This window comes from Mus musculus, chromosome 10 (genome assembly GCF_000001635.26).
Source record: "Mus musculus strain C57BL/6J chromosome 10, GRCm38.p6 C57BL/6J".
NCBI classification, from domain to species: Eukaryota; Metazoa; Chordata; class Mammalia; order Rodentia; family Muridae; genus Mus; species Mus musculus.
This window is the reverse complement of record NC_000076.6, coordinates 60,409,331-60,430,663: the sequence shown is the minus strand read 5'-3', so window position 1 is coordinate 60,430,663 and position 21,333 is coordinate 60,409,331. Positions and strand designations below refer to the sequence as shown.

The following is a 21,333-nucleotide window of genomic DNA, read 5'->3' as shown; positions in this document are numbered from 1 at the left end:
TCAGAGAACATCAGCTCAGCTCCCAAGCAGGGCATTTGGACAACACAGTCACTCGTGTCTAAGGACCATACTTGAAAAGGTCACCGCCTTCGGGTTGATTTCGCACGTGGGTGATTTTTAAATAGCTGTCATTCTGCTTAGCAGCCTCCTCTCTTGGCCAAAAGGATTTTCTCTTGCCTTAAAAAAAAAATAAAATAAAATAACAGAAACAGCTTTCATTGAATAATTGGCAGAAGGCTCCCCACGCAGGCTCGTGTGGGGAGAGGAGAGACGGCTTGGGCAAGGAGGAGGATCAGGTGAGAGAAGCCAGGTGATCCCTTTTCATCCGCTGCTTGTTGGTTTTTAATAAAGAAGTCAAACTCGGTTTGTAGATTTCCCATTAGGGGACAATAAGCTTTTATAGAGGGAGCCACTGAATTAGAACTAATAGCAAGTACAGCGCCAGAATCCGGGGAAATATCACCGCTAATAAGTTTCTGCCTCGTGCTCCGTAGCTGACATTCTCTGCGTTGCTTCGTGCAGCTGAGCAGAAGCCTCCCAGTGTATACCCAAAGCACTTGAGCTCATGCCAGCAGCCTGGGTGAGGTCCTGGGTGACCTGTGGGGACCTTGGGTGTCAGGAGACTCCCAAAGCTCCCAGCTCCTTGGGAAGGGAGTGAGCCTGTACGCAGGACAGAGCGAGGGGACAGATTTGGGAAGAAATGGAGCAAATCAATTCTGGGAACACACCATGCAGCAGGCTGGGGATGTCCCGAGTCTGGGGAGAGGCGGGCCAAGCAGCATGGTCTCATCCTTTTCCTGCTTGCTCATGCAGAAGAAACCGTAGCAAAAGAGTTCAGCAAATGCAAACTCTGTCCCCTGGAGGAGTCTCCAGGTCCCTGAGCTCTGAGGACCTAGTAGTGGGGCCCATTGAATATTGCAACATGGGGAGAAAGGCGGAACACTCAGCCAGCTCCTGAGCTCCTCCAATGCTCTGTTGAGCTGAGGAGGGGAGCACGGAGTTGAGCTGGAGTCAGGGGAGCCAGAGCGTCTTCAGTGAAGAAGGCAACTGGGAGGAATTCCCGGTGAGCGATGGCAGAAGTTGGCTCTGGTGAGAGTCCCAAAGATGGGAGGCTTGCTTCTCTGATTGAAGAGTCTAGGGAGCTGTGGGCTGCACCTGGCACGGGTTCTCCCCAACACAGGGCTCATCTCTACCTGGTCTAGCCCCTCAGCCAGGCTTCCCACTCCCATCCCTAGCTGCTGCAGGCTGAGCCAAAGGAAGGAACTGGCAGGTACCAGGCTGCAGACCAGGGTGATCCAGAGGATGCGAAGCTGGTAGACCAAGCTGGCTGTCCAACCCCAGCTACAGCCAGTCCAGGCTCTGGGACCAGCCTGACCACTACCTGCCCCTGTACACTTTCATATCTGTGCTACTAGATGTGCCTTTCTCCTTCGCCCTTTAAAAAAAGATTTTTTTAAATGTACATTGATGTTTTCCCTGCATTGTATGTCTGTGCAAGGGTACCAGATCCCCTGGAACTGAAATTACAGATAGTTGTGATCTGCCATGTGGGTGCTGGGATTCAACCGGGAACCTCTGGAAGAGCAGACAGTGTTCTTTACTGCTGAGCCCTCTCTTGAATCCTCTTCCTCACCTTTTTTAAATTAATTAAAAAAATATATGTGATTGGGTGTTTTGCTTACATGAATGGATTGTCTCTGTACCAGCTGAGTGCCAAATGGCAGAGGCCAGAAAAAGGCATCAGATCCCTGGGAACTGAAGTTACAGAGAGTTGTAGATGCTGGGAATTGAACCCAAGTCCTCTGGACCAGCAGCCAGTGCTCTTGACCATTAAGCCATCTCTCCAGCCCTCTCTCTTCATTCTAGCAGAGCTTCTAGAACCTTTCACTGTGTCTTGACTCAGCTGGGAGAGATCAGGTGGACGCTGGATAGGAACGAAAGAACTAAGGGACTGGGCCTCTGGAGTAAGCTTGGAGTGCAGCTGTTAGGTGGGAGACTGGGAGCTGGAGACGAGCTGACTGCTCTCTTACTCAGTGTCTGTCTCTAAATCTCATTTCATCCCCCGCCCCAACCCTTACATGCTTCCCCAAAGACCACCCAACCTATCCTTCAACTGACCTGGCAGAGGGACTCCTGGCTTTCATAATACCCTAGCCTCTGGTGATACATAGAGGCCAGAGACCCTCAGGGCCACCCTTCCCAAACTGCCCCTCGGTTCCTACTTTTACCCAAAGTTGGCCGAGTACCTTCCCGACATGCTGATCCATGTGCTTTCCTTCCAGGATGAGAACGACAACCCTCCCACCTTCAGCAAGCCGGCCTACTTCGTGTCTGTGCTGGAGAACATCATGGCAGGTACAGCCTTGGTACATACATTTGGGGGAGGGGCCAGTGTCAGCTTCCCAGGCATCCATAACAAACCAGGGAAGTCTCTGGGGGCATCTGGTTATTGTCAGCTACCATGTGCAGGACCCTCATTGACACTGGGTCACGTTCATCTGCAGCCAGTCCCGTGGAAAAAAGAATAATAGAAGATGCTTAATCACACAGTCCTGATGAAGAAATCTGGAGTGTGGGGTGTCCTGAGACTTGCTACCATGAGTCAGATCCCAGGAGCCATGGCTTTTAGTGGGGTGGCTTTGAAGGGTAGTCGTTGACGTATATTCCAGTAGAAGCCTGGCAATGGAAGGCCCAACTTGAGCCAGCACCACAAGTTCCACATGTGGGTCCCTGTCCTTGAGGCAGACCGGCAGCTTCACCTTCACCTCCAAGTGTGCAGTCCTCATGGGATATGCATATGGCAAAGACTTCTGAGCCCTGGTGTAGAGTAGGAGACAGTATCCAGCACGGCTAAACTTAGAGACAGTTGACATCAATATAGCCAGAGCTAGAGGGGTGCCTTTCCATGTATTGGGGCCTGAGCAGAGCCTCTGGGTATCAGTCCAGTATCTGAAGGTGAGTGAGTTGGGTGCCAGGCTGTGCCAATGCCCATATTCCTGTGTCTAGCATCCCCTAAAGATTATCCCTACCAAAGACACTCAGTGCTCCCTACCCTCCCAGACGCTCTGCAAAGACAAGGTCTTTCCCTAAGATACATAATCCTCTTCCTATCTCATGTTCCCAGAATTTAAAAAAAGTACATCTGGAAGGGGTCTGCCTGATGCATGCTTTTCTTGGAGACTGCTGGTCCTCCAGTGCCTGGCACCTGTGTACTTCTCCCAGGGAGCCTTCCCAGAAGCCCTTCATGCAGATAATCCAATGACCCCTGTTGGGTCATCTGCAGAGGAAGAAGTGTCTAAGGTGCTCTTCTGAGGGCCATGGAGCTCTAATCTGGGATGACACCCAACCTCTGAGTGCCCCCACAAGCAGGCTGGTGCTGCAGCCCAAAGCCTGGGTGGGCACAGCCATAAGACAGACCACTTATGGGGTCTGGCCAGGGCCGCAGAGATAGCCAACCCCTCCTCAAACCCAGGATTCTCTGTAGATGGAAAAGACGAGAAAGACCAAAGGCCTTCTTCACTGGATGTTAACGAGAAAATAAAGCCCTTTATAAATTCTGCCATGAATAAGATAAAACAGGACCAACAATAAGATGCATAGTAAATGTAGAATAATTTAACTGGGTGCTTGGTTTCTCTGGCCTCAAATGAATGCCGGTGGATCTGGGTGGATTTGATCCACAGGACAGCCAGGCAAGGTTAGGGGACATTTTGTGCTCTTGGAGGCTGGGCCAAGTGTCTGGGGGGAGGGGAAAGGAGAAGATCCTATCCCAGGCCCAGCCTCACCCATGTGGAGACCCGAACCCACTTAGCCTCCTAGGGTAACTCATCTGTCAGGCTCTCTAACTCCTAGAGGCACGGTCACTACAGGTTACAGGATGTAATGTCATGGAGTGAAAGGGTCAGAAGAGCAACCTCCTACCTCTCTGTCTTCCTAAAGGAGCCACAGTGTTGTTTCTAAACGCCACGGACCTGGACCGCTCTCGGGAGTATGGGCAGGAGTCTATCATCTACTCGCTGGAGGGCTCCTCGCAGTTTCGCATCAATGCTCGCTCTGGTGAGCCCCCAAGCCTGCTGCTCTGCACCATCAGGCTGCCCTTCCTGGGCCAGTCAGGGACTGTGGTCTCTTCCCCTGCTGTTAGCAGCAAGCTGGACTTAAGTGCCTGGTTGCATCTCTGAAATAGTCACTAGAGCGCTAATTGTTCATCTTACCCTGGGCCACCTCACCGCAGACATGGCCACCATGCTGTGCCTCTCAAGGGCAAAGAAAGGCTAAAGCTGTTCATTTTCCAAAGAGCTGGCACTCACTACCCGTCAGGGGTGTGTTCACCTCTTATCATCTTCCACCATGGCTGCTTACTTGGGTCTTAAACCTGGGCTCCTCTTCATACACACCAGTGTTGCCTTTGAACTGTCGTGTGCACTAGAGTCATTGTATACACTAGAGCTGTTGTGTGCACAAGAGCCATTGTGTGCACTAGACTGTGATAAGCACACCTAAAATCAGCCTATAGGAAGTACAGAACAAAGTTCCTCCTGTTATTTCTTCTGTATATTCACCTGGGGCTCCCATCTGTAGTTCTGTTTGTCCTGTGCCCTTTCTAAGACTCTCTGTACACCTCACCTCTCTCTCCTCCTTGAAGTAAGAGAGAGAGAACAGATCCCAGACTGTTCAGCATGCCTGGGGAGAATTTGGGGCTCTGTGTGCTCATTTGGAAGGTGCCTATTTCAATGGTAGAGCATAGGAAGACTACAGTATGCTCCTCTTAGTGTCCAGGTCAGCTGTATGGGTATGCTGGTCACCTGCTTCTAGGGGGCATTTCTGTCAGTTTGAAGGAACTCTAGATGCTAACAGGCTTATCCCAGACTCTCAGTGACTCACAGCAATAGGAACGTACAGCAGTGTGGCAGGTGTCCAGTGGGTGGCCTTTCCTGTGACAATTGTCAGCCCAGGTCCCTTCCATGTTGTGGCTCCAAGTTCCCTGGAAAAGGAGAAAACATTAGGGTCATTGTATAAGGCAGATCTGACAGGCCAGGCCTGAAAGGGGCATCTGTCACCTTCATACATGATACCTTAGCCAGAGTAGGCAGGGGCTATCTCATTACTAGAAAGCCTGGGGTCCATGCCTCATTCATGATCACCATTCAGCAACATCTTACCCCGGTCAGGGAGCAAGGATCTTGCCATCCCTGCCCCGGGCAGTCAGTAGTCCAGCAGGACCTTCCTGTTGTCTGTGACTCCTGGACCAAGGTTGGCCTTCCAGCTCTTACTCCTGCTCTTCCTCTCAAAGCTCTTGAGGAAGATGGCTGCTATCGTTGTGTACAAGGACAGAGGAGGAGGGCCAGAGTCACAGGAGTCTCTCCTTCCACATCGGCCTTCCTCCTAGGCTCAGGGAAGCCTCCTTAGCAAGCCTCATTTCCAAGAAGCAATGGTCCCACCTCAGAATGTGCACAGGGTTCAGTTCCATGAAACCCAGGGACAGCAAAGCATTGTCATCCCTTAGGGAAAATGGCAGTGTTTGCGTGTAGCCCACACATATCTCCCAGCACCTTTAAGTCATTCCTCAATCACTAAGAACGCTGCATGCAACATGTATTCTGCATAAAGAGCTAGCCTGGGATAGGGGGATGGCCCAGTGGTGCTTGCTGGTCAATGTGAGAATGTAAGCTCTGCTTCTCAGAACCCACAGAGAGCTGGATGCAGTAATGTGTGTCTGTAAGCCTAGCACTCCTGCACCGAGATGGGAGGCAGAGACAGGTGAGAGTAGCTTACAGATGAGCCAGCCTAGGCAACATAGCAACAAGCAAGGGGCCTCATCTCAAATATAAGTTGGCAAGTTAGGATTAACACCCAAAGTTGTTCCAGGCTACGCTGGCCATGTGAGACCTCTATCTCACAAAACAAACAACCAACAAACAAATACTGGTTACACTATACTGTACAAAGAATGACAAGAAAAACAGTCTGCATGCTCAACCCAGATAAAATTCTTAAAGCATTTCTGATCCAAGGAGAGGTTAGTCCACAGATATGGAACCTGCAGATGGTGTCTCAGCACCATTCATGAACACAAACCAAGAGCCCAGTACTATCTTCCCTTCCAGCATTACCCCCATTTTCCAGATGAGAAAACTGAGGCAAGAGCCAAACTCAAAATTTTGACTGAGGTCACTCAGAGTTTGACCAGCTGACCCAGAGCTCAGTTGTTAACTTTTAGGGCCCATAAAACCATATTGGAGCTATATCCCACCACCCACACATCCTGCTGCAGGTCGGGGACTCCAGCCCCACCCCAGGGCCTACAATAAGGATGCCTTTCTGCTGCTGTAACATGTCCTCAACCCAAAGGTAGGAACATTTTCCTCTGAGGTCCTTGGTCGCATTAGCCAGGCCTGCTACACTGAGGTGGCCTTAATTGATTCTAATTTCCTAGATGGGAAAAGCCATCTATCACGAATACAAGTTCACGTTTAAAACTTTTTACATATTAATTTTCCTAGCCCCAGCAATTCATTAATGGTTGCCACCCAGTGAGGAGCATGGCTCTCTGGGCAGACCTTGGCCAGGCTGTGGTACCTGGTGCTGGCACCTTCGTTGCCTTGTTTCCCAACTCTGACTCCTGCTCAACCCAGGACAGGTGGTATGTCGGGGAGAGAAATGTGAATGTAAGGGGACTCAGGGAAACAGCTGTCCCAATGCCCATGTTAGCACAGAGATGTTAAGTAGCTTGCCTCATGTCACACAGGTCAGAAAATAGGAACAAAAAAATAGATAAAAAATAAAATAAAATAAAATAAAATAAAATAAAATAAGTAAAATGGCTACCACATAAGCCCTTGCCTGCCTTGGGAAACTCTTTCAATCTACTGGAAGAAAAGAATCTGTTTCTGAGAGGTGAGAGTTTCACCTATAGTTTCTTCATTGTGTGTGCACGCATGTGCATGTGTGTGTACATATGTTATGCACGTGTGTGCACGTATGTGTGTATGTATGTGTGTACATGTGCATATAAGTGTGTATGCAGGCATATACAGTATGTATGTGTGTGTATGCATGTGTGCATGTGTGTGCGCCTATGTGTACTTGTGTGCATGTGTGTGTATATATGTGTGCATGCAGGTGTGTATGTATGCATGTGTGTGTGTATATGTGTGTGCATGTGTATGTACATGTGCATATGAGTATGTGCAGCATGTGCAGTGTATGTGTGTGCATGCATGTGTGCATGTGTGTATACCTGTGTGTATGTGTGTGTGTGTGCATGCATACATGTACAGTGTGTGTATGTATGTGTGTGCATGTATGCATGTGTGTGCACATGTGTGTATGTATGTGCATGTGTGTGTGTGTGTGTGTGTGTATGCGTGTTTCAGTACATGAAGACAGGAGGCTGTTAGGAGTCCTCAACCACTGTCCATATTAGTTTTTGAGCAGAGTTCCTCACTGAACCTGGGGGACATGGAGCTCACTGATTCAGCCACCCTAACCAATGAGCTCCAGGAATCCTCCTGTTTCCACCTTCCCCACAGCTTTGGGGTCCCAAGTACATGCTGCCTTGCCAGGCTTTAACACGGGTCCTGGGATTGAATTTGTGTCGTCACGCTTGCAGAGCAGGTCCTTTACTAATGGGGCCATCCCCTAGCCCCACCCTTTACCTTTGTAACAGCTCCAAAGGGAAGGCAGAAGGCGTTCTGGGCCCCTCCCTTCTGACCCTGAGAAAACCAAAGCTCAAAGAGCTTCAGCCTCCTCCTGGGGACATGCATTCCAGGAAGGATGTTACAGACAGAATTCACATCCGGGTCTTTGTTCTCCAAGTAGAAGCCCTCCCTGGTACCACCATGGGCAGGGGTTTGTCCTGGCCATAGCGATGTGCCCAGCTCTGCTGGCCACGGCTGCTCTGGGAGCACCATGGTCAAAGCCCTGGCATCAGTGACTTGATTTGGTCCTGGTGGGAGTCTTTATACCACGGAAATCAACAACCGACTTTTGTTCTCTTTGGGGAGCTGTCTGTCAAACACTTGCAGGTACAAGACTACCAAGTGGTCTGGGAGATGGATGGCTCCGTTGGAAAAGAGCTTGTCATGCAGCCTGAGGGCCTGAGTTCAATTCTCAGAACTTGTATAAAACTGTCAGGCATAGTGGCACGTGCTTGTCCTCCAGTGCTGGGGAGACAGACACACGGATTCCTGGGAATCACCAGCCACCCTGCCTAGTCTAAGCAGTTAGTCCTGTGTCCCAGTGAGATGCAACACTCAAAGTTGTCATACACATGACAACATACACATGTACATACGCACCAAGAAGCAATAAAAGGGCTACCTGATGTTCCAGTGACACAGAAGAACAAAGGAGAGCAGAACACAGCTGACAGAAATTGTGGTTTATTTTAAATGTATCTTGTTTGCACACTAAAAAGAAAGAGAGAAAGAGAGAGAGGGAGGGAGAAGGAAGGAAGGAAGGAAGGAAGGAAGGAAGGAAGGAAGGAAGGAAAGGGAGGGAGGGAGGGAGAGAGAGAGAGAGAGAGAGAGAGAGAGAGAGAGAGAGAGAGAGAGAGAGAGAGAGAGAAAGAGAGAAAGAAAGAAAGAAAGAAAGAAAGAAAGAAAGAAAGAAAGAAAGAAAGAAAGAAAGAAAGAAAGAAAGAAAGAAAGAAAGAAAGAAAATTTCTGCTGGTATTATTATACCAATGATGGGTATAGTATGACTGTTAATTCAGAACTCTATAGGCTTGCACACTGTAGGCCCACACTCTGTAGGCTCTCACACTGTAGGCCCACACACTGTAGGTTAGGACACTGTAGGATCGCACACTGTAGCTTATACACTGTAGGATCGCACACTGTAGCTCTCTCACTGTAGGTCCACACACTGTAAGCTAGCACACTGTAGGATCACACACTGTAGCTCTCTCACTGTAGGCTTGCACACTGTAGGATCACACACTGTAGCTCTCACACTGTTGACTTGCATGTTGGGGCCTGAGCCACAAGCTATAGCATGTGTGAACTTCAGCCTGAGCTGTGCCCGCCTGCCACTGGCGACTGTACTCCCAGTGTCTGTAGCCTAGATAGAGCTTGGGCCTATTCTGAGGATTTCCATGACATTAACTAAACGACCCCCACAATAGCCCTACTGTGAAACTGTCCTGTCACAGTTCCCTTTGGGCAGGTATGGAAACTGAGGCACAGGGGACGGAAGTAACTAGAGTGAGCTGGTAAAGCCAGAAAAATTACATCATACCTAAGCCAGAGGTGTTTGTGAGTGTGTCTGGTGCTAAGTGGCCCTCCTACTCTGCCAGCCCCTGCCTCGTTGTGGGGTACTGTCACCCAGCTCTTAGGCCCCCTCTGAAATGCAGCTGCTTTCCCCTTTCAGGCACACAGATGGGCCCAGAGTAGTTGCAGAGGCCATAGTCGCATGACTGGCCAACTGTGGCTTGCAAGTATATCTCTACGTCTATTTCCTTCTCCCTGCATGCCCCCATTTACTTATCCACCTGTCTGTCCTATAGGAGAAATCACCACCACGTCTCTGCTGGACCGAGAGACCAAGTCTGAATACATACTCATCGTGCGTGCTGTGGATGGCGGTGTGGGCCACAACCAGAAAACTGGCATTGCCACAGTGAGTACATCCCTACTGTCCAGGTCCCTCCTCCCTGCTGACCAGGTCCCTCCTCCCTGATGACCAGGTCCCTCCTCCCTGCTGACCAGGTCCCTCCTCCATGCTGACCAGGTCCCTCCTCCCTGATGACTAGGGCCCTCCTCCCTGATGACCAGGTCCCTCCTCCCTACTGACCAGGTCCCTCCACCCTACTCTTCAGGTCCCTCCTCCCTGATGACCAGGTCCCTCCTCCCTGATGACCAGGTCCCTCCTCCCTGATGACCAGGTCCCTCCTCCCTGATGACCAGGTCCCTCTTCCCTGCTGTCCAGGTCCCTCCTCCCTGCTCCCCTTCAGTTCTCCTTCTCAGGCCTCTGGGTACCATGTCCTGAACCAGCGTGAGACACTATAAGGTGGTATCTGCAGACAGTGGCCATGGGGAAAGGAAGGCCTTGCCTCTGGGACACAGGACACCCAGAAAAGCACAATAGAATAATACTTCCATGCTATTCCAAAGGCCCAGCAGAGTAGCAAGCGGCAGAGGACATGAACCCCAAACTCCTCTCATGCTCTCCAAAACATCTAAGCAGAAGCCACACTTCCCGAGGGACTGGCCACTGCCCCACCTACAAACACCTATAGTGCTGAGTCTCCCTGCCTCTGAGAAGGGAAGGCCCAGGGTCCCATCAAGGCCGCCTCACCACAAAGGAGCTTCGGGAGGAGAGTGGGAGCCTGGTGGCAGAAGGGAGAGCAGGGACAGTGAGGAGCACAAAGGGGCCCTGAGACAGAAACACCCACAGTGGGGTGACCTGGTGCTTCAGCCACATCCAGTCCCCCTCCCCACATTGTCCTGGGCTCCCTCGGGAGGCCTCTTGCTTCACCTTGCTCCATGGTCCTTGCCCACCTGGGAAAGCTGCCCCATTCTTGCCACCAGAGGAACTGGGAAGCTCAAAGGATCCTCTCAGGTCCCCAACTGGGGGTGTGTGTCATCTTTACCTCTCCCAAGACCAAGTGGCTGAGAGAAGTCTGGATTGCAACGAGGATTTCAGATACCATATCTGTTCTCTGGCTCCTCCTAGGACAGCACCTACACTCCCTCCTTGGGACCTAGCCCCACCTTGCCCTTGACAACCTAGGCTCTCCTTGAAATAAGGTGACAGGCATAGTGATTGGAACTGAGACCCCTGCATGCCCCCCGCCCCTGCCCTTTGCCCTTGTCAGCCATCACGGACCACAGCGCCCCTTGTGGTCCACAGGTGAATGTCACCCTCCTAGACATCAATGACAACCACCCTACCTGGAAGGATGCTCCTTACTACATCAACCTGGTAGAGATGACACCTCCAGACTCTGATGTGACCACGGTAAGTAGAGGCACAGCAAGTGCCAGGCAACCTTGCCATGGTGGGTGAATTCCCCCATGATTCCCCTGGCCTGCCAGAGACTTGGTGTTTCATTCCAAGCTGGTTCATGCCCTTTACCACTGAGGCACTGCCGTCCTTGGCCTGGCTAGTTCTGTCCCACGTCATCCTCCCAGGGCTACCTCAGCATGGGGTTGAGGCTTACCCCAGGAATTCTCTGGCAGAGGATGCCTGGTGTTCGCCCCACATCCTGTGTGCACCTGCTATGTCCAGGATATGACTTAAAACAGGGATAGGAAACACACCAGAGACGCTGGGCCCCAGGCTGGAAGCTGGCTTGCAAGAGCAGGAGAGGCCTGTGGCCCACTTGCTCTACCCAATTCTCAGATTCACATTTGTATGCCTGTCCTCCCCTAACCTTTGAACTCCATTTAGCCCTATCGGGGAAAGGTAGTCCCCACATGTCTAACCAACGGCCACCGGACACTCCTGTGTTGGACACGAACTCTGACAGCTCTCAGTAGTCCTGTTGACTGAGTGCCTGATCTGTCCGTCCTACACTTCCCCAGGAATGCCTCGTGAAATCTCTCTTTCTCAGGATACCTCCCCCCACCCCCGACAGCAGGACTCAGAGCTCAAGGCCCCAGAACCAGAGAGAGGTAGTGTGGGGCCTTGTACTCAGGTCTGCAGGCTTTTCAGTAAGGATTTAGAGCCCACCTGACCCAGCCCTTGTCCCTCTGTAGACTCGCGGGATACCTGGCAGAGCCCTAGGCTCTGAAGAACTGGAGAATCCTATAGATTGGGGCAGGTTCAGTGGCTTTGCATCAGGCTCTGAGAACCTGCTCCACCCACACCTGGTACCTAACCTCAGGGTTCTCACGCAGCACTGCCGTGAGATCCTGAAAGAGATGGGCTCTATCTGGACCAGATAGGGAGAGTAGAAACCGGGAAGGAAGGAAGGAAGGAAGGAAGGAAGGAAGGAAGGAAGGAAGGAAGGAAGGAAGGAAGGAAGGAAGGGGAAGGAAGGAAGGAAGGAAGGAAGGAAGGGGAAGGAAGGAAGGAAGGAAGGAAGGAAGGAAGGAAGGAAGGAAGGAAGGAAGGAAGGGGGAGGGGGGAGGGAGGGAGTGAGGGAGGGAGGGAGGGAGGGAGGGAGGGAGGGAGGGAGGGAGGGAGGGACTGAGAGGGAAGGGGGTGTGGTTATCCAGTGCTTCCACGTGTTCAAGATCTGAGTGGTCCTCAGCAGTTCATCCTGTCCCCTTCCTGAGAATCCCAAGCAGCAAGACAGGGCGGATGATCTAGAATGCATGGGTTTTCAAAACTGGGGGCTATAATTAGAAGTCTCTAGCTGAGGTTCTTACAGGGGTTCTCTAAGGCACTGGTCCCACAGCACTCTCTGCTGCCACCTTGTGGGCACCCTGGTGCAGGCTCAAAATAATCTCCAGGTTCCCAACTTGGGATCCCAAGAGTGGCTCTGGAATGCCCACCTCTGAACCACCCATCTGTCACTATGTTTCTGGAAAATTCCTCTCACGAGAAATTGAGAGCCAAGTGATGGAGGTCCTCTATAGGGGGCTAGGGGTGCTCTCTAGACTGCAGAAGCCTTCAGCCACCAGGGGCTTTGTGCTAGAACTTTGTGTGGAGGCTCTGCCTCCAGAGGGGCCTCATGTCATGCTCTCCCCAGACTCACCACTGGCTCCCGTCTTATCCAGCATAAAAGCCGGAGTCAGGGTGGAAAGATGGCTCAGTGGTGAGAGTGTCTGCTCACAACACTTCATATTCATATTGGTTGGGACTGGCCCTAACCTACCTTCCCATTCCTACCACACACGTACGCGCATACAGGTGCTCACATATGTGTTAACAAAAACACATCTACATTCACATCTATCCTATATCCCATGCACCTGAAACACACATATATTAACACATATTCCCAGTACTCATAGAAAGCTGGTCAGGGCTTTGTACCCAAGTATCTATATCCCCAGCACAATGACTGGCAGGCACGGGATTGCTGGAGCTTGCTGGCCACCAGCCTAGCTCCCGCTTCAGCAAAAACCCTGTCTTAGGGAAATGTGTCAGAGCGTGGTAGAGAAGGACAACTATCCTGCACACACACATACATGCGCACACACACAAGCACATGCATACACACACACATGCACCCATACATGCATGCACACACACACACTGATAGCCTACAGGACCCATCTATCGTTACCTTGAGCAGCTATGTAGGCCTCAGGCAACATGGCAGACACAGGGCTACAGTCCTGAGTGTCTCAGGAAGAAGACAGCAAAATCAAAATTAAAAGTGTGTTATATTAAGCAACTGGCAAATGTAATATGCAGCTTTGGTATCGGGAAATGTAGAGTTTGTAGATGTTTAATTACACAGAAAGGCAAATTCTAGGTTAGATTCTCTAGATGTAAGAATGCTCCAGAACTTGGTAGAACTCCAGGTTGCATGTGATAAGTGCCAAGAAACCAAGTGGCTTACTCATTAATTAAGTTGGTTACAGAAAAGTCATTTCAAGATGAATCACCATAGAAATGCTTTAAGTTTCATAACCCCTGAAACACTGTGAGCATATTGTAATGCCTTTGACAAGGCCCCGGGGCCTGGGGTCTCCCTGCAGCCCAGGTGAGGCAGGGCTGTGGTTAGGCACAGGAAAGGCAGCTGTAACAGAGAGTGGTTAGTGAAGAGCCAAGGAATAATAAGAAAGCAATGCTGGCTGGGACTGGCCTGCCTCGTGACCTACCTTCCCACACCTACCACATGCCTACACATACATGAACTCCCATATGTGTTAACAAAAATACATCTACATATATATCTATCCTACAATGTCATTCACATGCATGCACATATAGTAACACATATATACACATATGCGCATGCATGCACATGCGCACACACACACTCACACACTGACCTTTCCATTGCTTGCACACTCACCTCTCCCTGACTGAATACTGACGCATCCCCCACAAGAACTCTGTTTCCTGACCTCCACCACACCTGCTCCCTCCATCCTAACTTAACATGCCACCTCTGAGTAGCTCACTGTCCTCTGCCACCTCATACTGTCTCCTGAGAAATTCCACAGTCCGGGCTTATCTGTTAAATTACCTACATATAAGGAAGAAGTTAGCTTAGTGGATAAATAGGCAGCCTCTGGCATCAAAGGACCTGCGTTCTAATTCCAGTGACACCAGTCATCAGCTCTGTGGCCTTAGGCAGGTTACTGACCCTCTCTGTGTTCCCTCCCACTCCCTAGAAAATGGGGCTGGTAAGAGTCTCCAGTTGAGACTGCTGTGGTCAGATCTTGCAGGTATATGTGTGTGCTGTGCTGTGTATATGTGTAAGATATGACCACCTCAGCTGTCAAACCTTGCGCTCCACCTTGCTTGGGTCAGAGTCTCCTGCCGTTCATCACCCCGTTCTCCAGACTTATCTGGCCCAAGAGATTCTAGGGGTTCGTCTGCCTCTGCCTGCATCCTGCCCCAAGGGTCTGGCATCACGTGCCGGTGCTGTGTGCTTTTGCTTCTGGTGTTTATGTGGGTTCTGAGGATTTGAACTTGGGTCACTGGGTTTGGGTGGCAACTGTTTTGCCCACCAGGCCATCACCCCAGGTCCCTGTGTTGGGTTTTGATTGGTCGAAATGCCAAAAGCACTGAGACCTGGCAGCCGCCGCCACCAGCAGTCTGTCTGTCTGGTTCACTGTGGAGTGACAGCCTGGCACACCCCAGCTGAGCAATATCTCTCCAGTGCTCAGTGTTTACGGCTGTGTTCAGCTGCTGGGATGGTAAGCTTAGCCCCATCTCCACTCAGCCTCTGGCTGTGTCTGTACTGTCTCCTCCCCAACTGGAGAATCTGTTGGTGGCCCAAGGGCCACAGTAACATAAGCAATAGCTGTGACCCCAGAAGCCCACAGTGATGGAAATCCAGGCTTTCCCAGAGTCTTTGGCAGATAAGCCTGCACCCGTGTGTCCCTTCATCCAGTGCCCTTTGAGTTGGCAGAGCACATGTATCCCGGGGCCTCAGTGTGTCGGACATGTGGGCTCCAGAGGTGTCTAACTGATGGGCATACACTGCAGGCCAAATGTCTCCCTTGTCTTTCTCTCTCTTCCCTCAATGAGCATGGACCCAGCTCTCCCTGTTTCTCCTGTGGCCTCCTTCAAGGACCTGCTGATGGGCATTGATTTAGAGCCTTTCACCGCCCTCCAGCAAAATAAAGAAGAGGGAGAGGGAGAGAATTATTCCCCGTCAGGCGGGAGAAAAATGACGAGCGTGAAATGGGAAATAGATGAGGGGAGAGTGTGAGTCTACAGGCTTGCCCAGGAGGAGCCACCAGGCAGGGTCTCAGCCTCTGTCTTCTCCCAGGCCCCCTTTCCACCCCATGACCAAAGGCCAGCGCCCACTCACTGCTAGAGTATGGGGCAGCTCTCTGGTGTCCTGTGCCGTACCGTTTCTCTCACTGTGAAATTGACAGCACGTGCTGACCTGGCCTAGGTTGTTTTGGCTTCGCATCTCGGTTTCCCCATCCCGAAGAACAGGGATGAAGAGACATATCCCTTCTGTAACGGCTGAGACACAGAGACTCAAGGCACACTTGCTCCCCTCAGTGACACGATGCAGCCTGGCTTGAATTGCGCCTGGGATGAATTGTCTCCTGTTGTAAAATGGGGTGGTGGGGGCCCATCATAGAAGCCAACATGGTCACAATACAGTGAAGGGATCAAGGGCTGGAAGGTGGGGACCCCTCTGTATCCCTCAGCAAGGCTAGGGAGAACATAGGATAAGGGGATCTGGAATGAGATGCCTGTGGTGAAGGGAGCCTCACTGGAGAGGGACATGACCTGTAAGCCTCTCTCCCTGCCCCCAGAACCAGAGATGATGACAAGTAGAACCCCTGGCCACATGTCATATATCTATCTGTTCTGGTCTAGTGACCCCAGAGACACCTCAGCTAGGGATTAAGCCAGAGCGGGGACAGATTCTGCTGCAAGCGCATAAAAGCTCACACCAAGTGAGACGAAGGAGCTGACCAACCCTGGCTGTCATTGCCCCTTATCATGAAGTTAATGACATTGTCCTAATGCAGCCCCTGAGACTGCAGCCCATCCTCTCCTCCCTCCCCCCGCCCCGCACCTTCCCCTCCATGATCCCGTCTACCTGTGATGTCATCACATTCTACAACACAGAGGAATGGTGGGTTGAGGGGTGAAAACCACTGTTGTCTCCAGACTCTGGGAGACTACCAGAGAGGGAACAGGATCAGCACAAGGCTAGACTACCAGAGAGGGAACAGGATCAGCATAAGGCTAATGCTGTGTGACCTTGAGCCTGCCCCATGCGTCTCTGGGCTCTGTTTCCTACCTCCCCAGAGTGGGTCGCAGCTAATGACTCCCTGTCCAGGCATTGCTGTCACAGAGCCCCAATGGCTTTTCAAATCCTCAACCAGAACTGCCAGAGGGCGAGATAAAAGGCCTTCTGATACCTGTTCAGATTCTACAACCCAGGGCTCCCCAAAGCTCAGTAGAGGGGCGGGACTCCCAGCCTTCCCAGCTCCCAAGCCTGGAACTTCTGATCCCTTGCTTCTAACCCCCAAGACCTAAGAAATCAGCTTGCACCACCAACATCGGTTTATGTAGTACTGAGGATGGAGCCCAGGGCTGCATGCATGCTAGACAAGTGCTCTACCAACTGAACCCCACCCCTAGCCACCCTCCTGATGCCTACCCATCACACTGTTTTACATGAGGCAGCCACACTTGAGTAAGAAAGGGACTTCCCTGTAGACAGCGGATCAGTGCAGATGTCAGAGAACCCAGACTTTAGTACTGGTGTATTCCATGGCCCACCCACTTCCTGCTCCTAACAGAAACTGATGCCTGTTCCTGCATCTGCAATTGGGTCTGGACCAGGGACTGCCATGTCCCTCAGTAAGAGGTCTCTTCCTTTCTGGGCAGGTGGTAGCTGTGGACCCAGATCTGGGGGAGAATGGCACCCTGGTGTACAGCATCCATCCCCCCAACAAGTTCTATAGTCTGAACAGCACCACAGGCAAGATCCGTACCACCCACGTCATGCTGGACCGCGAGAACCCTGACCCTGTGGAAGCGGAGCTCATGCGAAAGATCATTGTCTCTGTCACAGACTGTACGGACTCCCGCATCCATCCCTGGGCTTCCACATAGGCAGAGGCTCTTGACCTTTGGGGATGACCCTGTGGGTGGTCCTTAGGGGTCCTGGAGCCTGCTCGGGAAGGGCATCTCCCTACTAAGAATAGATTGGTGTCTACATCCCAGATGTGACTGTCCCCAGGGCACCCTATGGCAGGGAGGAACTGGGAAGAGACCCATGACTTAAGCCCCCCTCCTCACAGGACACTGGGGGAGTAGGATGGGGGGTCTGTATATCTCTCCCTTTCTCCATCACTTTCCTCTGATACTCAGTCTCCCATCTCTGCCCCCTTCTTCCTTGACCTTTCAGGCGGCAGACCCCCTCTGAAGGCCACCAGCAGTGCCACGGTCTTTGTGAACCTCTTGGATCTCAATGACAATGACCCCACCTTCCGGAACCTGCCTTTTGTGGCTGAGATTCTTGAGGGCACCCCTGCAGGGGTCTCTGTCTACCAGGTAAGTGTGGGACTCACTTTGCCTTGTCCCTGTGGGCCAAGGGGGATCTCTGTGTGCCTCACTCTAAGCATTTTCATGAGGGCTAGGGATGCCAGTTAAGACCCCCAACAGCATGTAAGCCAAGTAGCCTGGGACAACTGGTGCTGAGAGACTTACAGTGGCTGAGGAAGTCTGGGAGGCCCCTAGGGACAGACACTTGAGCCGAGTCTGGAAACACTGAAAGATTTGGAGAGATAGGATCAGTCAGAAACAGAAATGAAGAACATGGACAGAATTCTGGGAAGCTAACTCCGGAAGTTTCCCCCATTCTTGGGGGGGGGGTCATCTAGCCCAACGTGCCAACCTCGAAAGCTGTAAATAGTTCTAGAACAAAATGTCAGACACCTGTGGCTCAGCACCCCTGTGAGCCCTCAAGCAACTGTGTGAAGAGACTTTCAAACCCCCTAAGGCCCAGAAGAGGCAGGGCTTCTCTCCCAGGGCCCATTGCCCTTCTAGACTGGGAAGCCTTGAAGGTGTTGATTCAGAGAACATGATGTCCTACCAGGAGCACCTTAGGAACTCTGGGAGACTTTCAAGGTTGAGATTGTGGACTTTTGAGCTGGGGCCAGGGGAGATCGATGCAAAGAGTGTATTCCTAACATGAAAAAGGCCCTGAGTTCCAAACCCCACCACCTCAAAAAGAGAAGCATTGGAGTCCAACCATTATCCATGTACATCCCAATCCTACCACACTTGCTGTGTGACCCAGAGTACACTCCTCAAACTCTCTGAGCCTCAGCTTCCTCACTTGAGAACTGGAAATGGCGGTAGTGGCTGCCTGCCTGGGCTGACGAGATGCAGCCAGATGATAGCGGGGAACACAGGGTCGCTGTGGAGTTAGGTGTGTGTCGCATGGTTTATACATGAGACAGAGGGGTCCCTTGTCCCTGCTCCAAGAGTACAGGGCTGTTTCTCAGGACACCAGAGTACATGACCTTGGCTGGACACCCTGGCTCCTTCTTTTCCTGTATGAAAAGGTTGACCCCTGAAAATTGGGGATGTTCTCCTGAGCCCCCAGCAGGTGGAGCCTCCGCCTCGAACACAGCGGCCAGTCCCCAAGGAGAAATTCCCAAAGGATGTGGGAGCAAGAGGGTAACCGATCTCTGGGGGCCTCAGAGACAGGAGAGAAAGAGAGACCTGGCTCAGCACTACAAGGAAGAGCTATGAGAGCTGGGAAATATGTGCTCCATGCCCCAGAGCCCCACCCAGGCTTCAACCAAGAGAGATCTCTGCTGGACATGTAGAAGAACTTTCTTCAGGGATTAGGGTGGCAAATTAAGTCAGAGTGCCGAGCTGCAGCCCTGGAAGGCATCTGAGAAGCATGGAGAGAGCTTAGAGTCTCTGCACTTAAACGAGGCTTGATGTCTTCCAATGGCAAAAGTCTTGCTTAACCCACAACGCTCTTGCCCTCACTGTGGTTTTACGCCTCCCTCCAAGTTCTCAGGTGTGAGCCTGTGAAACTCTCTGTGTACTGAGTCCTGCTCTGGGGAGCTTCTGACCAGGGCTGCAATTGTGGGACCCGGGGAGGAGCTTTATCTGACTTTATCCCAAACGAAATCTTCCCAAGGCATTAAAGAGTAGCACTGATACCTTTTTACGTACGTCTCTATTTTAACTCATAACGCAGAGAGGAGAGTCGGTTCTGAAGGCTGCAAAGCCACGGCCCGGGAGATGAAAGGGTCCTTAGGCTAAGTGGTACTCCCAGCCGGCATCCTAAGGGCTGGAGAAGACGGGAAGGTTCTGAGCCCTGGCAAAATATAGGAGCCCAGGGCTTACTGGAGGCTGGAAGAGCTTACCAAGAGGATACCAGGGATTGAAGGGGAAGACTGTGCGGACCTGAATCCGGTCCTAGCAAGTCCTTCTCACCCCCGGTCTCACTCAGTCCATTTAGACTAGAGATCACCTGAGAGGCTCCCAGCTCTGATACCCTACTAAGTGTGGGCTGTCCTGGGGACAGTAGCCAGGCCTGAGGCTCGGCTTGCAGGGAGCAGGGGTGTCCGATGCACCAAGCTCTGGTTAGTAGGGAGGGAGAGGCCACTCCCAGGAAGGAAGTGCCTGTCCCAATGCCTGCCCCCTCACCAGTCTCTGCTTTCCCCCAGGTGGTGGCCATCGATCTGGACGAGGGCCTGAATGGACTGGTGTCCTACCGCATGCAGGTGGGCATGCCCCGCATGGACTTTGTCATCAACAGCACCAGCGGTGTGGTCACGACGACAGCCGAACTGGACCGGGAGCGCATCGCCGAGTACCAGCTGCGGGTGGTGGCCAGCGATGCTGGCACACCTACCAAGAGCTCCACCAGCACCCTCACCGTCCGAGGTGAGGGGCGACTCCTGCTAGGAACTGGGTCTGGGACGGTGTCACTGACCGGCCATATAGCAGCCATTGGGCTCCCTCTCCAGTGGGAAGCCCCACAGTCCAGTCCTGACTGTCCCTAATATGTTCAAAATGGTCCCTGAGCTTGGTCCACACCTGAGCACTGCTTTCAAGCCCAGAGCCCCACCAAGGCTCTTCTCCCTCCTAAGCTCCCATCACAGGAGCTACAAAGAGGGTCAGAGCTGATGCTGTTCTAAGCAAGCCTGTCATCTTAGGAAAGCCAGTGCTTATTCAGATGTAAAGAAGACCCCCTGTTCTATGGGTGTGGAATCATAGGGCTTCCTATGGAAGGGTATGGATGTGATGGGTATGGATAGGAAGGGTATAGGGAGAGGGTCGCTAGGAGCCTCCACTCCCAGATTCTTCACCCCTTGGGGCCAAATGCCATTATGCCCACCTGCATGATGAAATACAATTTCCCATCTGTATGGGTTTTAGCTCTGAGAAAGATGGAGACGTTGACAGTGTGTGGATGGAGGCAGGAACGAGCCTGAGGACATACGTGCAGGGCTTAACCTGGCATGGCCGCCCTGGCTCTCTATCCAGAGGGTGCATGGAAAGAGACCAGCAGTGAGCCTAACACAGACACACAGCCTGGTCCTCCTCAGTCGAGACCTGGCATAGCAAGGGTCTCAGAGCCAGCTGTCCTCTCTCCTATGGATACAAGACCCCCTTATTGATGGCAGGAGCCAGTTTGGGGGCCTACTTCATCACCAAATAATCAGTATGAGGTGACTTCCTCTTCAAAGAGGACCCTCAAAGAACCTCTTCCAAGCTCAGCAAAAACCATAGATAGTAACAATGGCCTGTCACCTCTCCCAGCGATACCAACAGAGAGCAGGGGAGGCCATGTCACTTGTAAGGGTCACCCTAAGCCCCGTATACCCAAGGAGGAGTGGCCAGCTGTGAAGGCTGGACACACAAATATTTAAGGGAAATTAAGTTTTTAGAAAGGATAAACTTCAGAGCCAGCTTCCTAGGATCCCCCAAATCCCTCCCTCCATCTATGATCGAGTTCCCCAAGACCATGACCCCTCCATTGTATTGCTATGTGACTGTAGACAAGTTATCCAACTGCTCTGGGCTTCTGTCCTCCCACCTAGAGTGTGGCTGGTAATGCCCACCTCAGAACGATGCTGGGAGGAGAGGCGTGGCTGTGGACTGTGTAAGACAGCCACATTGCTGTTGTTGCTATTGTTGTTGTTGTTGTTGTTAAGTGCCTCCTGGGGGTGGGGATGCTCTGTGCTCCTCTCAGTCTGACAGTCAGGGATAGATAGTGTGGTAGGGGGAGTGCTAGCTCTGGTCAGTTTGAACCTA

At 51.8% G+C, this 21,333-nt stretch overlaps 2 protein-coding genes across 8 annotated transcripts in view; one reads left to right on the top strand and one right to left on the bottom strand.

Annotated features, from left to right (window-relative positions):
- The window catches only part of Cdh23 (cadherin 23 (otocadherin)), a 393,766-nt gene that overhangs the window by 265,850 nt on the left and 106,583 nt on the right, over window positions 1–21,333 (top strand). For all 7 annotated transcript variants that reach the window (NR_045556.1, XM_017313930.1, XM_030245069.1 and 4 more), the window contains 7 exons: window positions 2,283–2,355; window positions 3,940–4,056; window positions 9,506–9,618; window positions 10,852–10,959; window positions 16,933–17,122; window positions 17,456–17,601; window positions 19,740–19,959. Coding sequence is in view for 6 of the 7 variants with exons in the window: in XM_017313930.1 (XP_017169419.1) it covers window positions 2,283–2,355; window positions 3,940–4,056; window positions 9,506–9,618; window positions 10,852–10,959; window positions 16,933–17,122; window positions 17,456–17,601; window positions 19,740–19,959 (967 nt within the window). In the remaining variant the exon portion in view is untranslated. The remainder of the gene's footprint in view (window positions 1–2,282; window positions 2,356–3,939; window positions 4,057–9,505; window positions 9,619–10,851; window positions 10,960–16,932; window positions 17,123–17,455; window positions 17,602–19,739; window positions 19,960–21,333) is intronic.
- Window positions 370–21,333, bottom strand: part of Vsir (V-set immunoregulatory receptor) — an 83,444-nt gene continuing 62,480 nt past the window's right edge. The window contains exons 8-9 of the transcript XR_380449.3: window positions 4,898–4,981; window positions 370–2,817 (exon numbers count right to left, since the gene is read on the bottom strand). The gene's annotated coding sequence lies outside the window, so the exon portion shown is untranslated. The remainder of the gene's footprint in view (window positions 2,818–4,897; window positions 4,982–21,333) is intronic.